The sequence below is a fragment of the Xiphophorus hellerii genome, chromosome 4, assembly GCF_003331165.1.
Source record: "Xiphophorus hellerii strain 12219 chromosome 4, Xiphophorus_hellerii-4.1, whole genome shotgun sequence".
In the NCBI taxonomy this organism is placed as follows: domain Eukaryota; kingdom Metazoa; phylum Chordata; class Actinopteri; order Cyprinodontiformes; family Poeciliidae; genus Xiphophorus; species Xiphophorus hellerii.
This window is the reverse complement of record NC_045675.1, coordinates 24,567,118-24,586,227: the sequence shown is the minus strand read 5'-3', so window position 1 is coordinate 24,586,227 and position 19,110 is coordinate 24,567,118. Positions and strand designations below refer to the sequence as shown.

The 19,110-nt window shown below is 38.4% G+C and overlaps 1 protein-coding gene across 1 annotated transcript; it reads right to left on the bottom strand.

Moving 5' to 3' along the window:
- Nucleotides 1–889: 889 nt before the first annotated feature.
- On the bottom strand, nucleotides 890–14,628 carry slc12a1 (solute carrier family 12 member 1). Its single transcript, XM_032561412.1, has 26 exons — nucleotides 14,088–14,628; nucleotides 13,250–13,390; nucleotides 12,928–13,003; nucleotides 12,262–12,357; nucleotides 10,636–10,775; nucleotides 10,435–10,545; nucleotides 10,227–10,338; nucleotides 9,988–10,115; nucleotides 9,820–9,904; nucleotides 9,513–9,670; nucleotides 9,270–9,377; nucleotides 9,051–9,174; nucleotides 8,173–8,274; nucleotides 7,884–8,039; nucleotides 7,692–7,791; nucleotides 6,977–7,088; nucleotides 6,585–6,725; nucleotides 5,881–5,987; nucleotides 5,697–5,779; nucleotides 3,867–3,992; nucleotides 3,172–3,300; nucleotides 2,022–2,133; nucleotides 1,812–1,898; nucleotides 1,564–1,696; nucleotides 1,396–1,463; nucleotides 890–1,294 (listed from the first exon to the last, which is right to left on the bottom strand). Exons 1-26 carry the CDS (start codon nucleotides 14,343–14,345, stop codon nucleotides 1,159–1,161), a joined length of 3,129 nt encoding a protein of 1,042 aa, XP_032417303.1. The 5' UTR covers nucleotides 14,346–14,628; the 3' UTR covers nucleotides 890–1,158.
- Between the last annotated feature and the right edge of the window lie 4,482 nt (nucleotides 14,629–19,110).

The following is a 19,110-nucleotide window of genomic DNA, read 5'->3' as shown; positions in this document are numbered from 1 at the left end:
CACTTAAAAAACACGGGCATGGAAAAAAAAACATAAAACAGAAATAATCAAGTTTTTTTTTTTTTTTTTATTTCAAACAATCCCACTTATTTAAATATAATCACAAAATGATGAGTAAAAATACCAACAAAAAAAAGAAAGATATTTAACAGTGCCTTTGAATCACTCAGCTTTCTTCAAGCAAAAGAAATGTGACGTGGTAACAAAATTAAAACGTTGAAGCAAATTTAGGTGGAATGGGTAAACAACATGATACAGTTTTAACTTTAAGAATATTAAAAGTAACTAGAACTAACAATGTACAAAAACGAATTAAAGCAGTACTACTACAGTGAAGAAAGTATTTCTAATATTAAAGTAGCCAGTTTCATAGCTTATTAATAACCTCGTCCTGTCTTATCTCTTTCACCGACTTTCTTTGCCACCACTCTGCTATTCGCCTTGTTCCTCTGACTGTAACTTCCTGACCCCCATCAGAACCAAACATCGTACTCTCGGGCGTCGAGCCTTTTCTGCCTCCGCTCCACCCCTCTGGAACTGTCTTCTTCATAACAGGAACTCAGACTTTTCACCTACAAATCATTACTGTTGAACCTGGCATAACCATCATAATCCGCTTCTCAATTTTCAGCTACTTGTTTTATGTTGTTTGTGTTTTTCTTGAAAGGCATCTTTGAGTGTAATAATAAGTGCTATGTACGTTTGATGTGTTATCATTATTATTATTGGTAATTATTAAAGCTTTTTGACTTCAAAAAATATGCACTACAATATCCTATTTACATTTATATTACAGTCACAGTCACTCGGTTTAAGCACTCCAGCAGCGTCTTGTGTGTGCTGGTTCTGTCTTCTCTGTCTTATAATAAGAAATGGTTGCATTTCTTAGTAGCCACTCCAAATCAAGCAGTTTACATAGCTGCCGTATTGTCTAAAGCACACCATCTAAATCCTACTTTCTGTCTTTTTTAAATCTATTGTGCTTTCTTTGTTTACTTTCCCAAATTGATAATCAGAGTATGAATATATGACTGATGTGGGTCTGGAAGACAGTGTCGCTCATGTACTTGAACCCTTTATGAATATATAAATGAAAGTATTGCTTTTGTAATCCCCTTTCCAGCAACATTGTTCTTCAGAGTTTGGCCTTTGAGGTGCTCACGAGTAGAAAGTAAGAACACTCTTGTGGTTTCCCCGGATGAGCAAGGTGGGTGGGAGGTCCTTTGTCAAGATGTCCAGCCAGGCCATGTAGAGAAAATCAGAGATGGACCCCTTACGAGCGATGGGCAGGCTCCTGCAGAGGGTTAACCATACAGAAAAACGTTAAATTAGATCAACTTTTGGAGTGGAGTAGGCAGTTGGATATCATCTGGCCGTCTGACACTTTATACTTACAAAACAATCAGGTTGGCCGATTTAGAATGTTCCTGAAGGAGCTCGTTTAGTCGTACCTGGAGGTGCGTCTGTAAAAGAGAAGATATGTTGTTTTCTTTTCTTTTTCTTTTTTAATTAATGACATTCCATTGAATCACCAGGAAAGAACCGTAATAAATTATTCTTCACCTTCTCCTCAAAGCTACTGAGCTCTGCATCAGTGATTTTCCAGGGATACTCCTGGATCCCCGCAGCCTGATCCCTGCCTTTAGACCCCTCACGCAGACGGTACGGCTCAATCATGTCTTCTAGTTTCTTTATGCTGGACGAAAGGCAGACAAGAGGGTGAGCTGACTTTCATAATGTGTGGATGACTAAGCATTTAAACTTGACTGTAACCGTTGTACCACTGCACCCGGCAGAAAGCAGCTACTCACTTGTCATTGCGGGGTTTAATGTGGATGTCGTCGATGACGGTGATGTCACTGCTCTTAATTCTGAATTTGTGCAGCAGGGACCTCATCCTGCAAACCAAATCACCAAGCAAACAGATTCAGCTTTATTCAAACACATGCTGTTATTTCTGGCATCTTTATGTTCACATGATACGTTTTCACTGATACTGCCACATGAGTTTGTTTACTCACTCCTCTTTGTCTATCTCAGTTCGTCCAGGCTGCCCTGCAATAAAGATCCTTAGTTTACAGTCTTTCCACTTCTTCCTGGTGGTGAGGATGTAGGGGAGCAACAGCGTCAGACCTGAGAGAAGGAAACATAAGTAGGTTGTAGGTCACTTGAATTGAAAACAAGTTATTGTTTTCCAAGCATGTGACTTTTTTCCCCTTGTCCATTGAAACCGGTTTATGACATAGTTTTAAAACCATAAAACACATATAAGGTGTTTTTTTATAATCTTGTTCTGGTTGTACATAACTTTGAATCCAGGAAAAAGGGACTAAGGCTGAATGCCATTCCCGTATCCTAGGATCACGTCTAACCATCCTTTTCTCGCTATTCCTTGGCATTGTATAGACTGTGTAAAAAGTTAATCTTTCAGCAGACATTATTCTGTACTGACCACAAAAGAACAAAAATTGCATATCAAAGGTAAGTTAATGAAAAAATCAATGCGCTTTCTAAAAGGATTCAAATTATTGGCACAGTACAGCTAATATACCGACAAGTTTCGAAATAATAAATGCCGAAAACAACAACCCTGCAGCTTTGCTTAAATAATTGAGAAAATGTAATATACCTCCTGCAATTATTATGTGATAGCACAGTACATCAGATTATGCATTTAGCTAGTGCTTCTCAAGCTTTCTATAAATGCTTCTTTTCTATATATTTAGGAGTACTACCTCACCATACAAAACACTTTGAAATGACACTACAAATAAAGATGGAATTTGTTTGTTATGATTTGTATCCCATGCAAAAAGAGTATGTTGTCACTGCTTAGAAACATAAGATTGAAGGCTAGGAAGGATGTTTATTTGGCTGAAATTGAATTAAGCCCAAAAATGCAAAAGATGTAGGATGTAAAAGCCAAAACTGCTAATACAGAAATATTCACTTTTTCTTTCTAACTTTTCCAAACAGTTGGTAATTATAATATTTGCTTTATTAACTTTTTTTTGTTTTGCAATCCTTTATTTTCTATATTATTTTATTGACTACCTGTGACTTTTTACCTTTATTTTTGCTACTTTTGCTTTCAGGGAGGATCTGATGTCTGTCCCGATGAATCCGTCACACTGTGAGAAATGTACCAACCAGAAGGGAAGTGACACCTACCTCCATCATCAAACAGCCACCACACGTCAATGGTGCCTTTAGGCTGTTTCTTTTTAAATTGACCACTGGCCTCCACCAGCTTCTCGTTCATTTTGGCGATCTGAGGAGGCGGGGGTCCACACACCGACACTGGCAGACAGCAAGAGAGAGAAAAGACACAGGAAATGAGATTCAGTAAATATAAAGGTACATGGAGAATTTACTTGGATGGTACCAGTGGGACATTTGAGGTGGACTGGTCATTAATACATCCGGGGGATGTAGATGGTATACCAATGAGTTTCACTGTTTTTCCATTATGTATCTCACTGTTGATTGTGTATGATGCAGAGACATAGAGTGATAGAGTGGGAGGCTGCAGGTAGCCTCTCCTGTCTGGCTTAACGGACTGCTTCTTAAGAGATGCTTCTTAAAGTGGAACGAATGGGAGCATATTATTAGATTACACCCACAGAAATGTCTTTAATAAGAGCAGCTGATTCAATTACACCTCAATAGGAATATGGGGAAAAGTTCCACAGAAAACGATGCGAGTTCATTGACTTCATTTGTTAAATGCATGTTATTTTATTCTTTGATTCAGCCGAAATGTGTCGAAGAAAGTTTTCACGCACACTTAAAAATCTTAAATGGATGTGTCCTCTGCTTTAAGTCGCATGGATTTGTCTGTGCTGAAAGGTCATGTAGGTACATACCTCTAGTTGTGAGCACTTGCTGAGATGAATGCCTGGACTTCCTGAAGAGTCCCTTTGTTTTCCCCCCGTTTGGCATCATCTCATTATCCAGGGCCTGCTGCTCCTTTGCTGCCTTCAGCATTTCCTCTGAAAGGCACAATCAGGTAACCGGTCAGATACAGAGAGTACTTGTATCATTAATCAGAGTTACCCAGAAAAGAAAGAAGGTACCTTTATTTAAAGGTAGTGCCTTGGGACATTTATCCGCTTTTTATTGGTAAGTTGCATTCTGCTTCCATTCCAAGTCATTTTAACTAGAAATAATGGAACTGCTGCTTTCTTTTATATGTTTTACTGCGTTTCAGTTGTGACATTTTAATCTTATTCAAAGAATTATATGAATAACAGCCATAAGGATGAAATCTAATCTTTACAAGTTCCATTAAAAGCCATCTCTTTTTCTCAGAAGGGAAGAAAAGGGGCGGTCATGACAGATCTGGTTGTAGTTTCCTAAATGGGAGCTTGTATTTCTGTTACTGGTCTGGTAAAATGAATAACTTTAACAGAGCATTTTTACAGGTGATAAAGTTAAAATATATCTGAATATTCACTTTTTCCAGGAAAGTACAAACAAACTTTACAATACTATAAAGTTAGTAGAAATGGGCATTTGTCAATGATTGATCAATTACTGGTGAATCTGGGATAAATAACACAAGATAAAAGTACACAGCAACAGCTCTTTTATGTACTTTTAAAATATTTTTTCATCACATCTTTTAATTTTTGATGTAAAAATGCTTTCATAAATTTACATCCAAACATTTTTACATTTTCAAATGTCATCTTATAGTTCCTATGAAATATATATATTTCTTTGGACAGTTTCCTGATTTACGTTTTGATGGTAATTGGTAACAGATTACTATATTTGTTGCCAAGCGGAAATTTCTGTGCACCTGAAGAAACCCCCGCCAACAAAACAGGTAACCTATAATTGCTTTATGGCATCATTGCAAGTTATTTATTTTATCTGAAACAGGCCGACCACTGTAGATATTCTGTAATCTGCAGATCAAAGTTCCATGTCAAAAGTTCCTTTCATATTAGGTCAACTACAATTCCTCTTTTATTTTAAAAAATATATTAAAATTTGTAGAATTCAGCTTTAGGATTAGTTATTTTTTACTTTTTCTTTACTATTTTTTATTATTTTATTTTGTACCTTAACAATCTCAGAGAGCCAAAAAGACTTGAAATATTTTTTAATGAATCAAAGAGCAACATATTTGTTTCCCCAAGTCTCCAGTAGATAAATTATTTCTCCCAACAACTTGGTGTAAAAATCTATCAATGTTTGAAAAGTGACCAAAACACCTCTTTCTATCATTGTTCCTGAAACTCAAATTTGCTATGTTGAAAAGTTATTTCTATTGAATTGTGGAGAGAAGCTGTGCTGCAAATCCTACCAGCAGGTAAACAACCATTAGCTTGTCGAATAATCCTACATCTAGCCAGTATTGTTAATGAAAACCTGTTAAACTGTGTAATTGTTGTGGCATTCACTGGTCTTTTACAAAGGGAACCACACACAGCCGGTTTAACATGCCCATCTGTTTGTATTATTGTTACCGGCATGAAATGTGGTATTGGATGATAGAGCTAACTTTGCTACTGTGGTAGCAAGGTCATATTTTTTGGTCAAATTTACAAAGAGCCAAAGCAGACGGGTTGAATTCCAGTGTGCGGCTCCACAGTAATTACCTTAGGTCAAGGTAATTGCAAAACCTTGACCTAAAAGATTTTAATTGAAATGCTGTATCATGAATCACACAGTAACATCATGCTGACCTTCTTCTTCTACAAGATGCGACACATCCAGTCCCTGGTTCATCCGCAGCACCACTGTCCCATATTCAAAGTCAAATGCATCGCTGTCATAAAGACCAACAATGGTTATCATGCAGATCTGTTTGAAATTTCTAACTGCTGACATTGATTTTAGCATGTTTGCATGTTCATTTTGGGTACGTACTGCAGTATTCCCACATAGCTCTGCACTGCTTTTGTTTCTGCCGTTCTCCAGTTCCTCTTGAAGCCGATCATTAACGTGTTGGGCTTCATGCGGCCAAGACCGGAAGCCTGCGAACAAAACAGAAACCTTCTTAAAACCTCAGCTCGGGTCGAGCCGTTAGCCGAAACAATAAGACACCTTGTCACGCTGTGATACAAAAGGCTGATGGACTTAAAACTACTTTCAGAAACTATTTAAATGTCCTTCTTGTACACAAGAAGGCCGCGACTCTGTTTTACAGTCAGAAGTTATGACCAGAGAAACCATCAGGTTTCTCTTTGTCTGCAGGGACTCGTCCACTGCAGCGTTAATCAATTATAGCTTTTAATCTTCTGTGCTGTTTGAAGTGAGTGATCCTGGCAATGAACAGTGTCCTTATCTCTGGAGTATGATAGTCAGAGCCATAAGAATGTTTCACTGTTTCTCAATAACTCCCTACTTTTCTACCTGCTGCTTCGATGTCCTGACAAGTTTCAAGTTCAAGATGGGTCATTACAAAGTAATTCACAGGCAGTAAAAAGAGTGATATGAGCTTCTGCACATTTCCCAGGTTCCTTTGATAAGATCCCGCTGATTGCACATTGTTCTTGTGGACAATGTAGGTTACTGGCCTTTGTTTTCCTGCCTCTTTACAGACATATTGTGTAAATGCCATCCACACTGACCTGCAGCAGAGTTTCTGCACCTTCCCTGAAATTGTCGCAGGCCACAGCAGCAAAAAAGGCTTTGCGTTTGTTCTTATGGAGCCACATCTGGTTCTTTTCCATCCCATTGTTCATCTCTGGCATGATTGCCGATCTCGGACCCTGAAAAAAAAAAGTCAGAAAATGTAAAGCTTGGATCAGTCCTGAGCACAAGACTTCCTGCACACATCTCTTTCGCATTCAGGACACACACCTGAATGCGAAATCAGAGAAATGTTAGTCTCTGATTGTCCAGAGCGTTTACATTTTTCTTATTCTTGCTTTATATTCTTTGAACCATACACTTTGTGTGAAATCAGCACTGTTGCATTATTTTGGGGGATTCGTAAATAATAAATTCATTTGTAACCTACCACCAAAACATCACAGCTGAGACAGAGTCCGTAGTTTTTGGTGAAGGAGTGAGCTAGATCTAGGAGGGCTGGCCTGGCCCGCGCGGACCCAGTTAGAACCAAGATCTGAGGCCTGAATAAGAAACAGGAGCGTGTCAATGTTACACTGCAGATCATCATCAAGTGTAATGCTTTTATTATACCATTATATGACGCACTGCTTTATTAGGCACATTTATTCAATTGCTTCTTATCACAAATAACGACTCTGCCAATCGATACATTTATACATCTAAATGTAAATATCCAGTGAGTGGTTGCTGTGTGGACAAATGTGCCTTGTTTATGTCAGACAAGAATGGAAGGAGCTTAAATAGCCACGTATTACTAGGCATGAGGAATGCCATCTCTGCCTGTGCAGCACATAAAACATTGAATTAGATGGATTACAGCAGCAGAACTGAGGCTACAATTAGAACAGAACAGGCTCAACAATTATTATATTTGTTTTTCAAACAGATTTGAAAAACTGCAGCAACATTTCCAGCTGTAAGGTGAGAATGTGACATAAACAACATGAAAGCCCGGATGCGTCGTCCTTGTATCAGTGGTCAACGCAGCTGGTGATGTAATGGCGTGGTGGACATTTTTTTAGACAGCGCCGAAGGCTAAGGAAGGTCGACATTGGCAAGTTGTACCTAAGTACAAATGGGGTAAAAGTGCAGCAGATTGTTACCTGAAGTTCTTGACATGATCTTCCACACCGGACAGAGACAAAGCGTTGCTGACTGCGCTCACAAAGGACACCGCCTGCGTGGACGACCCCCAGTTCACATCTGCACACAAAGGTTTAGATCCATCAGTGGTTAGTTCTTCTTCTAATATTCAGCAATCCCTGAAGCATTTCCAGGCTCACAAACAAGCTCACCCGGCTTCTTGACTGTGACGTAAATGTAGAGCAGAATTTCAATGCCATATGTGAGCAGAGCTGCCCACCAGTTGATGACAAACATAACAACACAGCAGAGCAGGGCTCCCACCAGAGATAGCCACATGTTGTAGTATTTATACGCCGGTCTCCAGCCTGGGGAAAGCATCACGAAAAGGTTTAGTTGCTTAAACTCAGTTATGCATATTAAAACAGCTTTGTTTTTCTCTGGCTTTGTATTTTCTAAATAAAATACTTCTGAGTTTTGAGCTGCTTGACGGAGACTCACCAGGAGACTTGGCATAGGAAGCATGAAAACAAGAGAAATTGATGAGTGCGTAGGATGCCAGGAAGAAGTTCGAGATGATCGGAGCGATGGTGTTGAGATCACCTGTACAAAGAAGGACTAAATCTTAAAATGTACAAGCAGAAGCTTGTGAACTAAAACAGAGTATGCAATGATGAGATTAATATGGAATCAAAAAGTCTCCAACTGGAGGTGAAATCCTCGGTTAATGTGCTTGATTGACTTTCTTTCTTTACAAAAAGGTTTGTGACGCTCACCACACAAACTGCTCTGGTACTAAGATAAATGGTCTGCTGGTGTTTGGAACCAACTCACATCTACTCTGATGGAAAACACCATCAGTGTGTGAAGAAGAGTTTATTTGGGAAGTTTCTTTGTGTGCACTGAGATTGCGCAACATCAACAACGGATTATCTGGAGGCATTTACTGACATGAGGCCTCTATGTGCATGTGAAACTTAAATGACAACTGACTTAAATTGATTTAAGATTTTTGTCTCAATCTACATTCAGTAGAGCTCTTAAACAGTGTTACTAAAGCAAATAGTTGAGGTTTGCATGAAAGTTAAGTTGAAATGACCTTCTGGTTTATTGGCACCCCTTCTGGTAAAGATACGTAAAACATATAAACAAAACAACCATTTATTTTCATCGCCTCACAGTGAAATCAATCAATCAATGAGCTTTGTAGATGCTCATTGATTGGACATCAACTCCCATCCTCCTCAATAAGCATGCTGACAAGATTAACTTCCATGTTTATACAACATTATGTAAAGTGGGATTTACCAGGAGCGTCAGAAAAGATGTGGACATTGTGTAACAGCAGTGTAAGGATGTTGGTTGACTAATTTACTGACCAATGAGAATGAAGGCGACGGAAATAACGAAGGTGAGGACGTAGCCTCGGATTGGCTCATTGTTTTTTCCGTGTCCTTTGGCGAAGAAGTGCAGAGCTTTGTAGATGTTGTCTTTGCACAGAGCCTGAACAAAAATAGAACTTTGATTAGAGACTTTGATGACAACAAAATTACCTTTTTTTTTTATTACAATGTATTTTAAAAAATTAAGTTCCCTACCTGGAAGACTTTCGGAGCACTAACAAGAGAGGCCAGAGCTGACGAAAGTGTGGCTGAGAAGGTTCCTGCAGTGATGAGGGGACCAAACCCAGACACCATGGTCATTACCTGAAAAAAAGGGAGATGATGAGAGCGCATTAGGGGAGAGCAAAAAAGCTTGTATTCTATATGAAAACGCAACTGTGAAGGATGCCCTTCTGTTGTGAGATGACATAACACCAATGTGTTTGAAAGGTTTCCTACCTGGAAGTTGTTCATCAAGCCAAACTTGCATGGCTCTGTTTCGCAAGAAGAAAAATTATAGCCAAGTTCACAGGCAATTACTGATGAGCCGTTACAAGGCACCCCAGGAGTAACAAGGTCGGTCATGTTTCCTGTGGCATCCCGGACAACGGTACCGGCTGACCAAAAAAAAAAAAAGAAAGACGTTTTGCCTGTGAGTTTTTCATCAAAATGCTTTGAATCTTATGACAAGTAAATCTCAATTTGTTAATAAAATAGAGAAACAAGTTATAGTTTGAGAAAGGTGGAAAGACTGCAGGTCACTTACCGACACAAAGTGCCACGCCGAGGTAAGTGATACCAGTGATGAAAATGGCCAACAATGTACCTTTGGGTATGGCAGCCTGGGCGTCCTGTAGTTTAACAGACAACATACGTGTGTGAGCAAACGTTAAAAATGTTGACTTCCGCAGAAACATCTGCTTTGAAAAATTACCCGCAAGTCTCCAGAGATGTTTGCTCCAGCCAGGATACCGGTGGCCGCAGGGAAAAAGATGGCAAACACTGAGAAAAATGTTTCACCATCCCTAAAATCTGGCGTAAAGTTCTCCATAAAAAGTTTTGCTGTTTAAAAAAATAGATATTTGGAAAAGAAGAGTGTATTAGTTTATACTTCGGTGTATAAAATTTCAATATTTTTCGGGATAAATTTGAGGTAGATTAACGGGATCTTACTGTTGTATCCAAAAAAGCCCTTTGATTTCTTATCTTCAGTTGCAGGAATTGCTGTTCCTACAAACATATTCACTATGGCCACCAGCAAGATCACGAGCAAAACAATTTGGGCCTTTTGGGGGGGGAAGACATAAAAAGGTTTGAGTTAAGTTTAATCCTTTACAACAAGTACAGGGTAATCACAAGAAGCACGATGTTAATGCCTCACCTTTGCCTCCCATTCCATACCAGCCACCGAAATGCCCAAGAGCAACACCACTGTAATGCAGCCAATGATCCTGATGTCATTCATTTCATCTACCATCAGATCAGCATATTCCTGAGCAGAACAAATACAGGTAAGGTAAGTAAGCACTCAGATACCTCGGTGTGTTTTCTGTAGCACTCAGATCGTTAAAGCATTACGCACCTTGAGCAAATCCACCACCGTCTCTGCAAAGCCCACCACATACATGGCCACAGCCACTGCATTGGCGAAGGCGAAAATGAGTCCAATCGACCCTCCAAACTCTGGTCCCAAACTGCGTGATATCAAGTAGTAAGCTCCGCCTGATGTAACAAAATGGTTAAAAAAGATTCCCTTTTAGTTTAGTTGGTTTAGTTAATTTTAAGACTCTTGTTTAAAAATAAATGCATGTTTTCCAATGTCCTGTCATGGAAGTGTTTTTTTTTGTTTGTTTTAAACAAAAAATTAGATGATGTAACAGAATGATTTACCATTTGAAGTAAATAATACAAAGAGCATGCAATCAAACAGAATTATCAATATACTTATTAGAAGACAGAAAACCTATAATATGATTCTTCTAATGGAACAGAAAAAAACTACATGTGTTTACGAAACTGAAAAAAAATGTAGGCGTGAAAGTCATGTATCTTTTTATGTGTGGGTATGACAATAATGCCACAAAGTTAATTTTCAGCAAATTAGGAAATATAGACAATAAATTTGACTCATCAGCTCTATCAACAGTGGAGATGTAATATTTCTGTTATCATCACCTTTAATATGAATAAAATTGTTAGGATTGCTTTTTAATTTTGTATAAATTGATGACAACGATCATTAATAACAGTGTTGATACAATTGTGGATAATTAAAAGAATGTGGTGATATTTTTGCTTTTTGTGTCAAAGAACATTATTAAACACTTTTAGAAAAATGTGTGCATATTTAAATGTAGACTTATAGAACTGCCTCTGGCAGCAATTGTTCAAGAATACTGTCAAAACTGGATCTCTTCTCATGATTAACATTTCCAGCAGGTAATTACAGCAAAAGATTGCTCTTGTGGGTGTTGAATAACTTTGAGACTGCATTATATAGTAAAACTGGGGGGTTAAATTTAGATAAAGCTCTTGTAATATCAGCTCTGTTGAGCTTTGAAAACTGTTTCTTTTTTTTGAATCAGTTGTAACAGCAGCTGGTTTGGATATAGTTGCAGATGATGAACCAAATTTGCAGTCATCATTGAATAATTTTAGTTATGAGTGTGTATTTAAAATCAGTAATATGTCCAATGATCAGTAGTGTCCTTGCTTCAGTCGCTGACACATTTCTAAACACTTAGTGAGAGAGCTTCTGGCTGGTGAGGGTATCTGCAACAGAATCACATGTTGTATTTTGCCACATACATGATCAGGGCACATCTGAAGACTGATATCGGTAGTGGATTATTAATCACTCAATCACTGATTGATTGATTGATTATATGTCAGTGCAAAGCTGTAAAAGAGGGAAAAAGGCTTGGAAAGGTGACATTCAGATGTAGTCTCAAGGCTTTGTGACTTTATCTGCAAACACTGTTCTTTTGGTCACTTCATTCTACCCACTGAAAGATTTTGTGTCACAGAGAGGGTGCGTTATCGCAGCGAATACTTATAAATAATGTTTTACTCGCCCAGGCTGGCTGCGGTAGCAGTTATAAGTTATGAATAATATACCAGCATGGAAGGTTAGTCAATAATTGCGCTAAATTATCCCGTCACTGTGCTTTTCTAAATATGAAATACGGCAGCCGATTCGCTGACCTACCTCCTCTAACAACTCCATTAGTGCAAATGGCGGACATGGAGAGGCCTGTGATGGTGGTGACCACACAGCTGAGAGCGATGACCACGATTCCCAGACCTGAAATGTTAGCATGACACACTTCAGGATTAGGATGAATTAGAACTCAACCAGCATGTTCAACAAGATAGAAATAAAACAGTGTTTTATCTAAAAAAAAAAATCCATCTTATAGATATTTAGAAAATGTTAATTTCTGTTTAGGGCCAAAATTTTTGATTTTAAAATCATTAACTATTATTGAATAATAGTATTAAATCATTTTATGCAATTCTAAAGACCATTATATCTCAATCATTCACATTCACTAAATGCTGCTGAGGAGACTTTTTATCTGTTGAGTGGAGCTCAGAAAGGCAATGAAAAAACTACTCCAAGATATTTCCATTTCAGCTTTAAAATGTGTCATTTTGTAGTGTTCCTAGTCTCTTCATTTACAAAAACCTAGCACCTCTGATTGTTCTGAGAGAATTTAAATAGACAACACTATGAGCCTGGACCAGAATTTTGTAAGAAAGTCAAATAAAACTCATTAAAAATGCTAAAGCTTTGATTTGGAAGTCACCAGTAGAAAAAGGCAAATGGAAATAAATGTTAAGACTGTGTAAAGAGTATAAATGTTTCACTTACCCCAGCCTGCCTGACCAAAAACCCAGGACAGCCGGATGAACAACATGACACCCCAGATGTTTAACATGCATCTTACCTGTGAAATAAAAGAATTAGATAGCATAGATCAAGATTTGTTAAAGCACTTTCTATGGCAAGTGTAACATATTTCTTATTTTTCTGTTAGCAGAACCCATAATTACAGAAAAACATATACATAAAAATAATGTCAATTTGCTTCATACTCTAGTTTTTGAGACACAGAGTCATTATGATAAATATGCAAATACCTTTTTTGCACAGATCTGTGTTACTCAGAGGGAACAGCAAGAGCAAAACTCACCAGAACCCCCCTTATCCAACCAAACTTCACTGCTCCTTTGTTGACATCAATCGGAGCAGCAGACTCCAGATCATCAGAGGGGGTCCCTTCGCTCCCCTCGCCATCGTCTGTCACCGTTTCAGGTACAGAGATCGTCCCATTCTTTAAAAGAAAGAGAAAAAAATAGATAATAATAAGTAGTTACATTGGAAATTTGTTTCATCTGTATTCGACACATTCACAGTCACATCTGTCCTCTGTCTTTTCATGAAGGGAAGTTTATATATTTCCTTTCCCTCTGTGCATCACGTCCTAAGGATTGTTAGTAAAATTTCTGCGATCTCTTGGATGTGAATTTGATATTTGGATGGTGCACATCAACATCTTACAATACAGTCTTTTGCAAAAATCAAAGTTCCACAATTGTCATTGGAGCGCCTGCTTAAAGATCCATCATTTTTATATCCATTCATAAAAGATTATCTAGTACGATGCTATAAACCTAAATGTCCTCATCATGTCTTAGGCAATAGGGCCAAATAAACAGCAGTAAAAGCAAATAAAGTGTGTCAAGTGTGCTGATCGCTGCTTAGTTTCAAAAATAACATTTTAACAGCTTAGTTTTACAAGGTTTAAGATAAAGAGTTAGCTGCAGACAGATACAGACACTGTGAATTTGTTTTATCATATAAGCAGCAACACTCACTGTACTCTGAGCGTAACTATCTCTCAGAAGAAAGTTGCTTTCGGAACAAAAATTTTTAGAGTGAAAAGAAGGCACAACAAAAGAGAAAACAGGATTCAAGAAAAACAAATGTCAGCTAGTTCACATCGAGCATCATGTCTCCAACAGACTCACCTTCTGGAAAACATCATGGAGTTCCTGCAGGGAGGGTCTCACCGCTCGGTGACCACTCACGCTGCCGGCATTACGGTAGAAGTCGATGTTGGGTACCCGGTCTAAAGTGTCGTGCCCGAAAGCACTCATCACAGAGGGTCTGACCGTCCGGTGCTCATTGTTGGAGAATTCGGTCTCTTCATAGATTGGAGGGTCACCGAGGTTGGAATCAAACGCTGAGTTGACATGACCCCCTCCGTTTGCCTTCAACCTCTCCATTACGAATTCTGGACAAGATTCTCAGAGGTCAAGTGTGAAAATAGTAAAACAGCAGTCTTCAGACATCCAACGACTCAGTAGCAGGTGTAGACCTGAGTATCAGTGATCCCTGACTACTGAATACAAAAACTAGGCAGTGATTCTCTGCTGCTGTGTCGCGCTCCAAACGCATAAACTTGCCAACTCCCAAACGGCCCACCTTTATAATCATGGTCAGACGCCGACTGCCAGCTATTGGTTAACTCCTCGGATCAACCCTCAGAAAATTTAACGAAGGGGGTCAGATATGTCCTCCATCCTAGGGGACACAAAGACGTTGCTTAACCATTAACCAAAGTCATAAACGGTAAACGAGAGATAAAGGCGCTCATTGCTCGAGTTCTGGAAAATTGATCACTAATATTATATGCTGAATGGCACATGTTGTTCTGTGGTTGCACTTTATGGCACTGTGAATAGTATTTCCTCAGATCTGGAGGCTCTTTGCATGAACCACCAGGACATATAAACATATGGAGATTTCTGAACAAATCTCCATATGTTCGTAAATCTCCAGAAAAACGCTGGAATGTTACAGTAGGGAAAGTTTCAAGGTTTCAAACATGGATGACTAATAGCCTATTGGTTGACAGAAAAGTCCTAATCTTTTACAACTGGCATTTCTGTCTATATATATATCCCAGTGCAATCAGTAAAGATAAAGACAGGAGAAGTAGCCTGACATGTACTAAAATATTAAACCCATAATAGTTATATAACTGACTGAATAAATGTCTCTAATGACTCTCTATACTCTGTTTATTGAAAGAAGAAAGTTAGAGCGAGTTAGCTGGCTCAAGAGAAATGTCCTCATTTGTGAGGAAAATGAGAGTTAATATAAGACTACAAATTACAGGAATATGCCCAAGGCACTTCACATGACTTCTAAAGAGCCTTTAAAGGCCCTCTTAACAGGTAAACTTCCTTATTACTGATACACCACAGTGATTTATGTGCACAGTGAAAGCCTGGCTAATGACTTGAAATCTGACCTTGGCTGTATTGTTTGCTGACAAAAGAAACACGCTCCAGCACGTGTTTTTATGTGAATACTGAAAGAAGACAAACAACTGTACAGCAGGGCTCACCAGCATCAAAACAAGGTTGGAATGATTCTCTGCAATCGTGATAAAGGCCGAGTCATGCTGGAGAAAGGAGGACGTCAGTGTATAATGGACTAACTGCTTAAGCACAACTCCTAACATTCGTCTTCTCAATCAGAGCACGACAGTTTGTTTGCACAACAAATATGTGAATAATCTGCTTTGTTATATTTTGAGCTTGTTTTGTGGTTGTGTGCCGGGAAGGGAAGACTTTTGCTGATTCACCAAACCTTCCCCTGTTTTTTGTTATGCTAAGTAGTGGGATATGATTTAGTTCTCACTATCCTTGGTCCAATAACACCTCTCTGTCCCCTATTCACCATTCTATGTGGAAGAAAACCATTCCCATAGTATAATGGTGCCACCATCTGTATCACCATGAGGATGTTGCCTCCAGAGCAATGTGAGTTAGTTTTCCAACACACCTAGATCATAATTAAAAGTTACTCTCTCTCGGTCCGTCACATAAAATCCCAACAAATACAATAAAGTCTGGTTGTAATGTGGCAAAATGTGAAAAAGTTCAAATGGTATAACATCTTTCGTAAGGCAAATTATCTTGCTTATCGAAAGAGTGGACTGGTGTCAAAGCTTGGTTCGTATTTGTAACAATAAGTCCGGCTCATTTCCAGTGAGAATTGGACTCCAACAAGGTTGCCATTTGTCACTAATTCTGTTCATAATCTTTATGGACAAAATTTCTAGACCCACTCAAGATGTTGAAGAGATCCATTTTGGTGACCTTGGTGACTGTACCACTCTGTCGTGGTGAAGAGGTAGCTTGGTTTACTGTTTGATCTACATTCGTACCCTCATCTATGGTCATGAGCTTCAGGTAGTAACCAAAAGAACAAGATTGATGATACCAGCGGCTGAAATGAGTTAATGAGTTTCCTCCACAGGGTGTCTGGGCTCTCTCTTAGAGAAAAGGTGAGAAGCTCGGCCACTCAGGAAGGACTCAGTGTAGAATCACTGCTTCTCCACATTGAGAGGGGCCAGTTTGAGGTGACCTGGGCATTTGGTCTGGATGAAGTGATCTGGTCACGTCCACCAACAGGAGACCTAGAGGACGACCCAGGACACGCTGGAGGGACTTCGTTTCTCTGCTGGCCTGGGAACACCTCAGGATTTCTCCTGAGGAGCTGGCCCAAGTGGCTGGGAAGTCGAGGTTACACTGTCAAGCTGTTCGCCTCACAACCCAACCCCAGATGAGCGGAAGATAACGGATGGATAAGACTACAAAAGTTTAAAGATTTTGGAAAATGCCATCACTTTCTGTTTGCTTTGTTGCCCAGTGCATGTCAAAGGAAAAAAAAATAACACATGCTCTTCAGCTGTATACCCCACATAGAAACACACAAATCTTCTAAAAGAATCTGGTGTCATTTTAAAGCTTGATAAATGTTTTAATGTTAATAAACTCTCTGAAATTGCTCACTCTAAGGTCTTCAATGAAAAAGTTAATATTCATTTAAGGTAATGGCCAAAAACCACGTAGCAGAAAATCCAAGAACAGTATGTATTAGCTCAAGGAAAAGTGTAGCTTTGAATTGATTTAAAGTAAATAATTAAACTTAACAGTTTTCTAATCATTAATGCCTATTATAAAACATGAAGATATGTCAAAGTTGGTAAGCATTATGTATCTCTCCTCACAGGACTCCAGAGACGACTAGAGGGGTTGAGTTTATAAATCAGATTGAGAAAAGTCTCAATTGATTTAAGATTTCAACTTGCCTCACCAGGTCCTTTCACCTAGCAACCAGGGGGTTGTTATCTGATTGGACAAAACAAAACCTAATAAAGCTTAGCAATTGACTGCCGTACTAATCTCTACAGTCTATATAAGTCTATAAATATATTAATCACATAACCTTTGATGACTAAAGTAATAAAATATCTATTATATCAGCTGGCCTTAACACAAAAACCATCAAGGAGAAAGCCTGTGAAGTTCGAAGACCACAAGTAATAAAGCTAATGCCTGATAATCAGCAAAGTTAAGGTCCATTACTCTACCACCTCATCAACCTGCTCTATGAAACAAGAAGCTCTCATGAGCACTTACAGAAGTGCAATTATTTCCGCACAACAAAACAAAGTAGAAATAAATAAGCAGAAAGATAAACAAAACTTCAGAAGATTTGGATTATAGCAATTCATTGCAGTGCGTAGAACAGCGAGAGAGACTAAAAGTGTAATTGTTTCATGCAGCAATCTGGAAGCTTTGATTCAGTCAAGAAAAATAAATCGGATAATTTATGGTTTTAGTTACTGATGAACAAAAGCAGATTTTTGGTCATCAATTTAATGTCTACCTGCAAAAGAAATTATGTCAATTTTGTTAATAAAATATATTTAATCAATCTGTGATATTCAATTGTAAAAGAATCACAGATTCTAATGGATTAGCAACATTAGGCTTCCTAGTTTCATTTCAAAAGGTCAGCATGAGCATTTCATTCTGTCAGATTTTAAGGAGAAGGTCATGAGAATCATTATATTACCTGCAGTAAGTAACTAGTTGAGTTTTGGAGAAAAAGCAAATACCTTGCCAGAGAGGTTGCGACTAATCGATGGTCAGAGTGGAGCCGATTGCTGTCTTAAAACAACTCCATTCTCACAGTGTTTGAGCACTTCATGGAAATATTATTTTATACCCGTGAACCACTGTTAGTAATCGTTACACATCCACATGATCTCACTCAGTGTGTTATTTCTATACGTATGCACGTCTACAGCTAGTAGGGTAAAGTATGTCTCAGACTTCTGTCATCTCTGACAGAAGTCTGATTGACCAGTTAGATTTTTTTTTTCTTTTGTAAAATCCTGCAAGAGCTTCAAATAGGGGAAAAATCCAAATATAGCAGAGCATTTTATAGCTCAGACATCTAAATGTGACCCTGAACTACACGGGGTAAGAAGCCAAAAAGGTAGGAAAAAAAACTAGGTTAAACTTTAACCACGGCTCATTTTAAGAGCCCTTTGTATGGTGTCAAAACTTTATCTTCAAAGTAAATTGTAACTAAAACAATCAAATAAATGTGTTGTGATGAAGGAAAGTGCAATAAATCCTTAAAAGGAGATTTGTATTGAAGTGAAAGTTTGGTTTTGTCCAACCAACATAAAACCCACAAAGATTTTTCTACAAAAATGCAACTTTTCTAACAGTAGTTCAGTGAATTATTTTGCAATTTAACTTAATTAAATTGAAACGCAAGAAAATGTAGGAGGAAGAGATTTATGGCTCAGTAATCCTTGTTTCATTCATTCAGGCCTGTCGCAGTAGAGGAAAAAAAAAAACAGTTTTTATCTTGCTGCAAATATTTAAAGATAAGACTGTCACATAGGTGATATAGGTAATGGTGCAATAACAATTGCATTCCTGACTAACGATGCGGGAGGAGTGCCTGGGATGAGCCCAGGATGTGTCCTACTGCAGCTGGATAAAGGCCTGAGTGAATCCCTCTCAGCTTTCTTCCACAAATGTTTTACCCAGTAGTCACATTTATGGCTTTTGGGCTTGTAGTGTCATGAAGATTATGATGAAAACGAAACATTTTATCACTCTCTCCTTTTTGGACAAATATTTAAATTCCTAATGTGAAAATTTGATGTGGAAC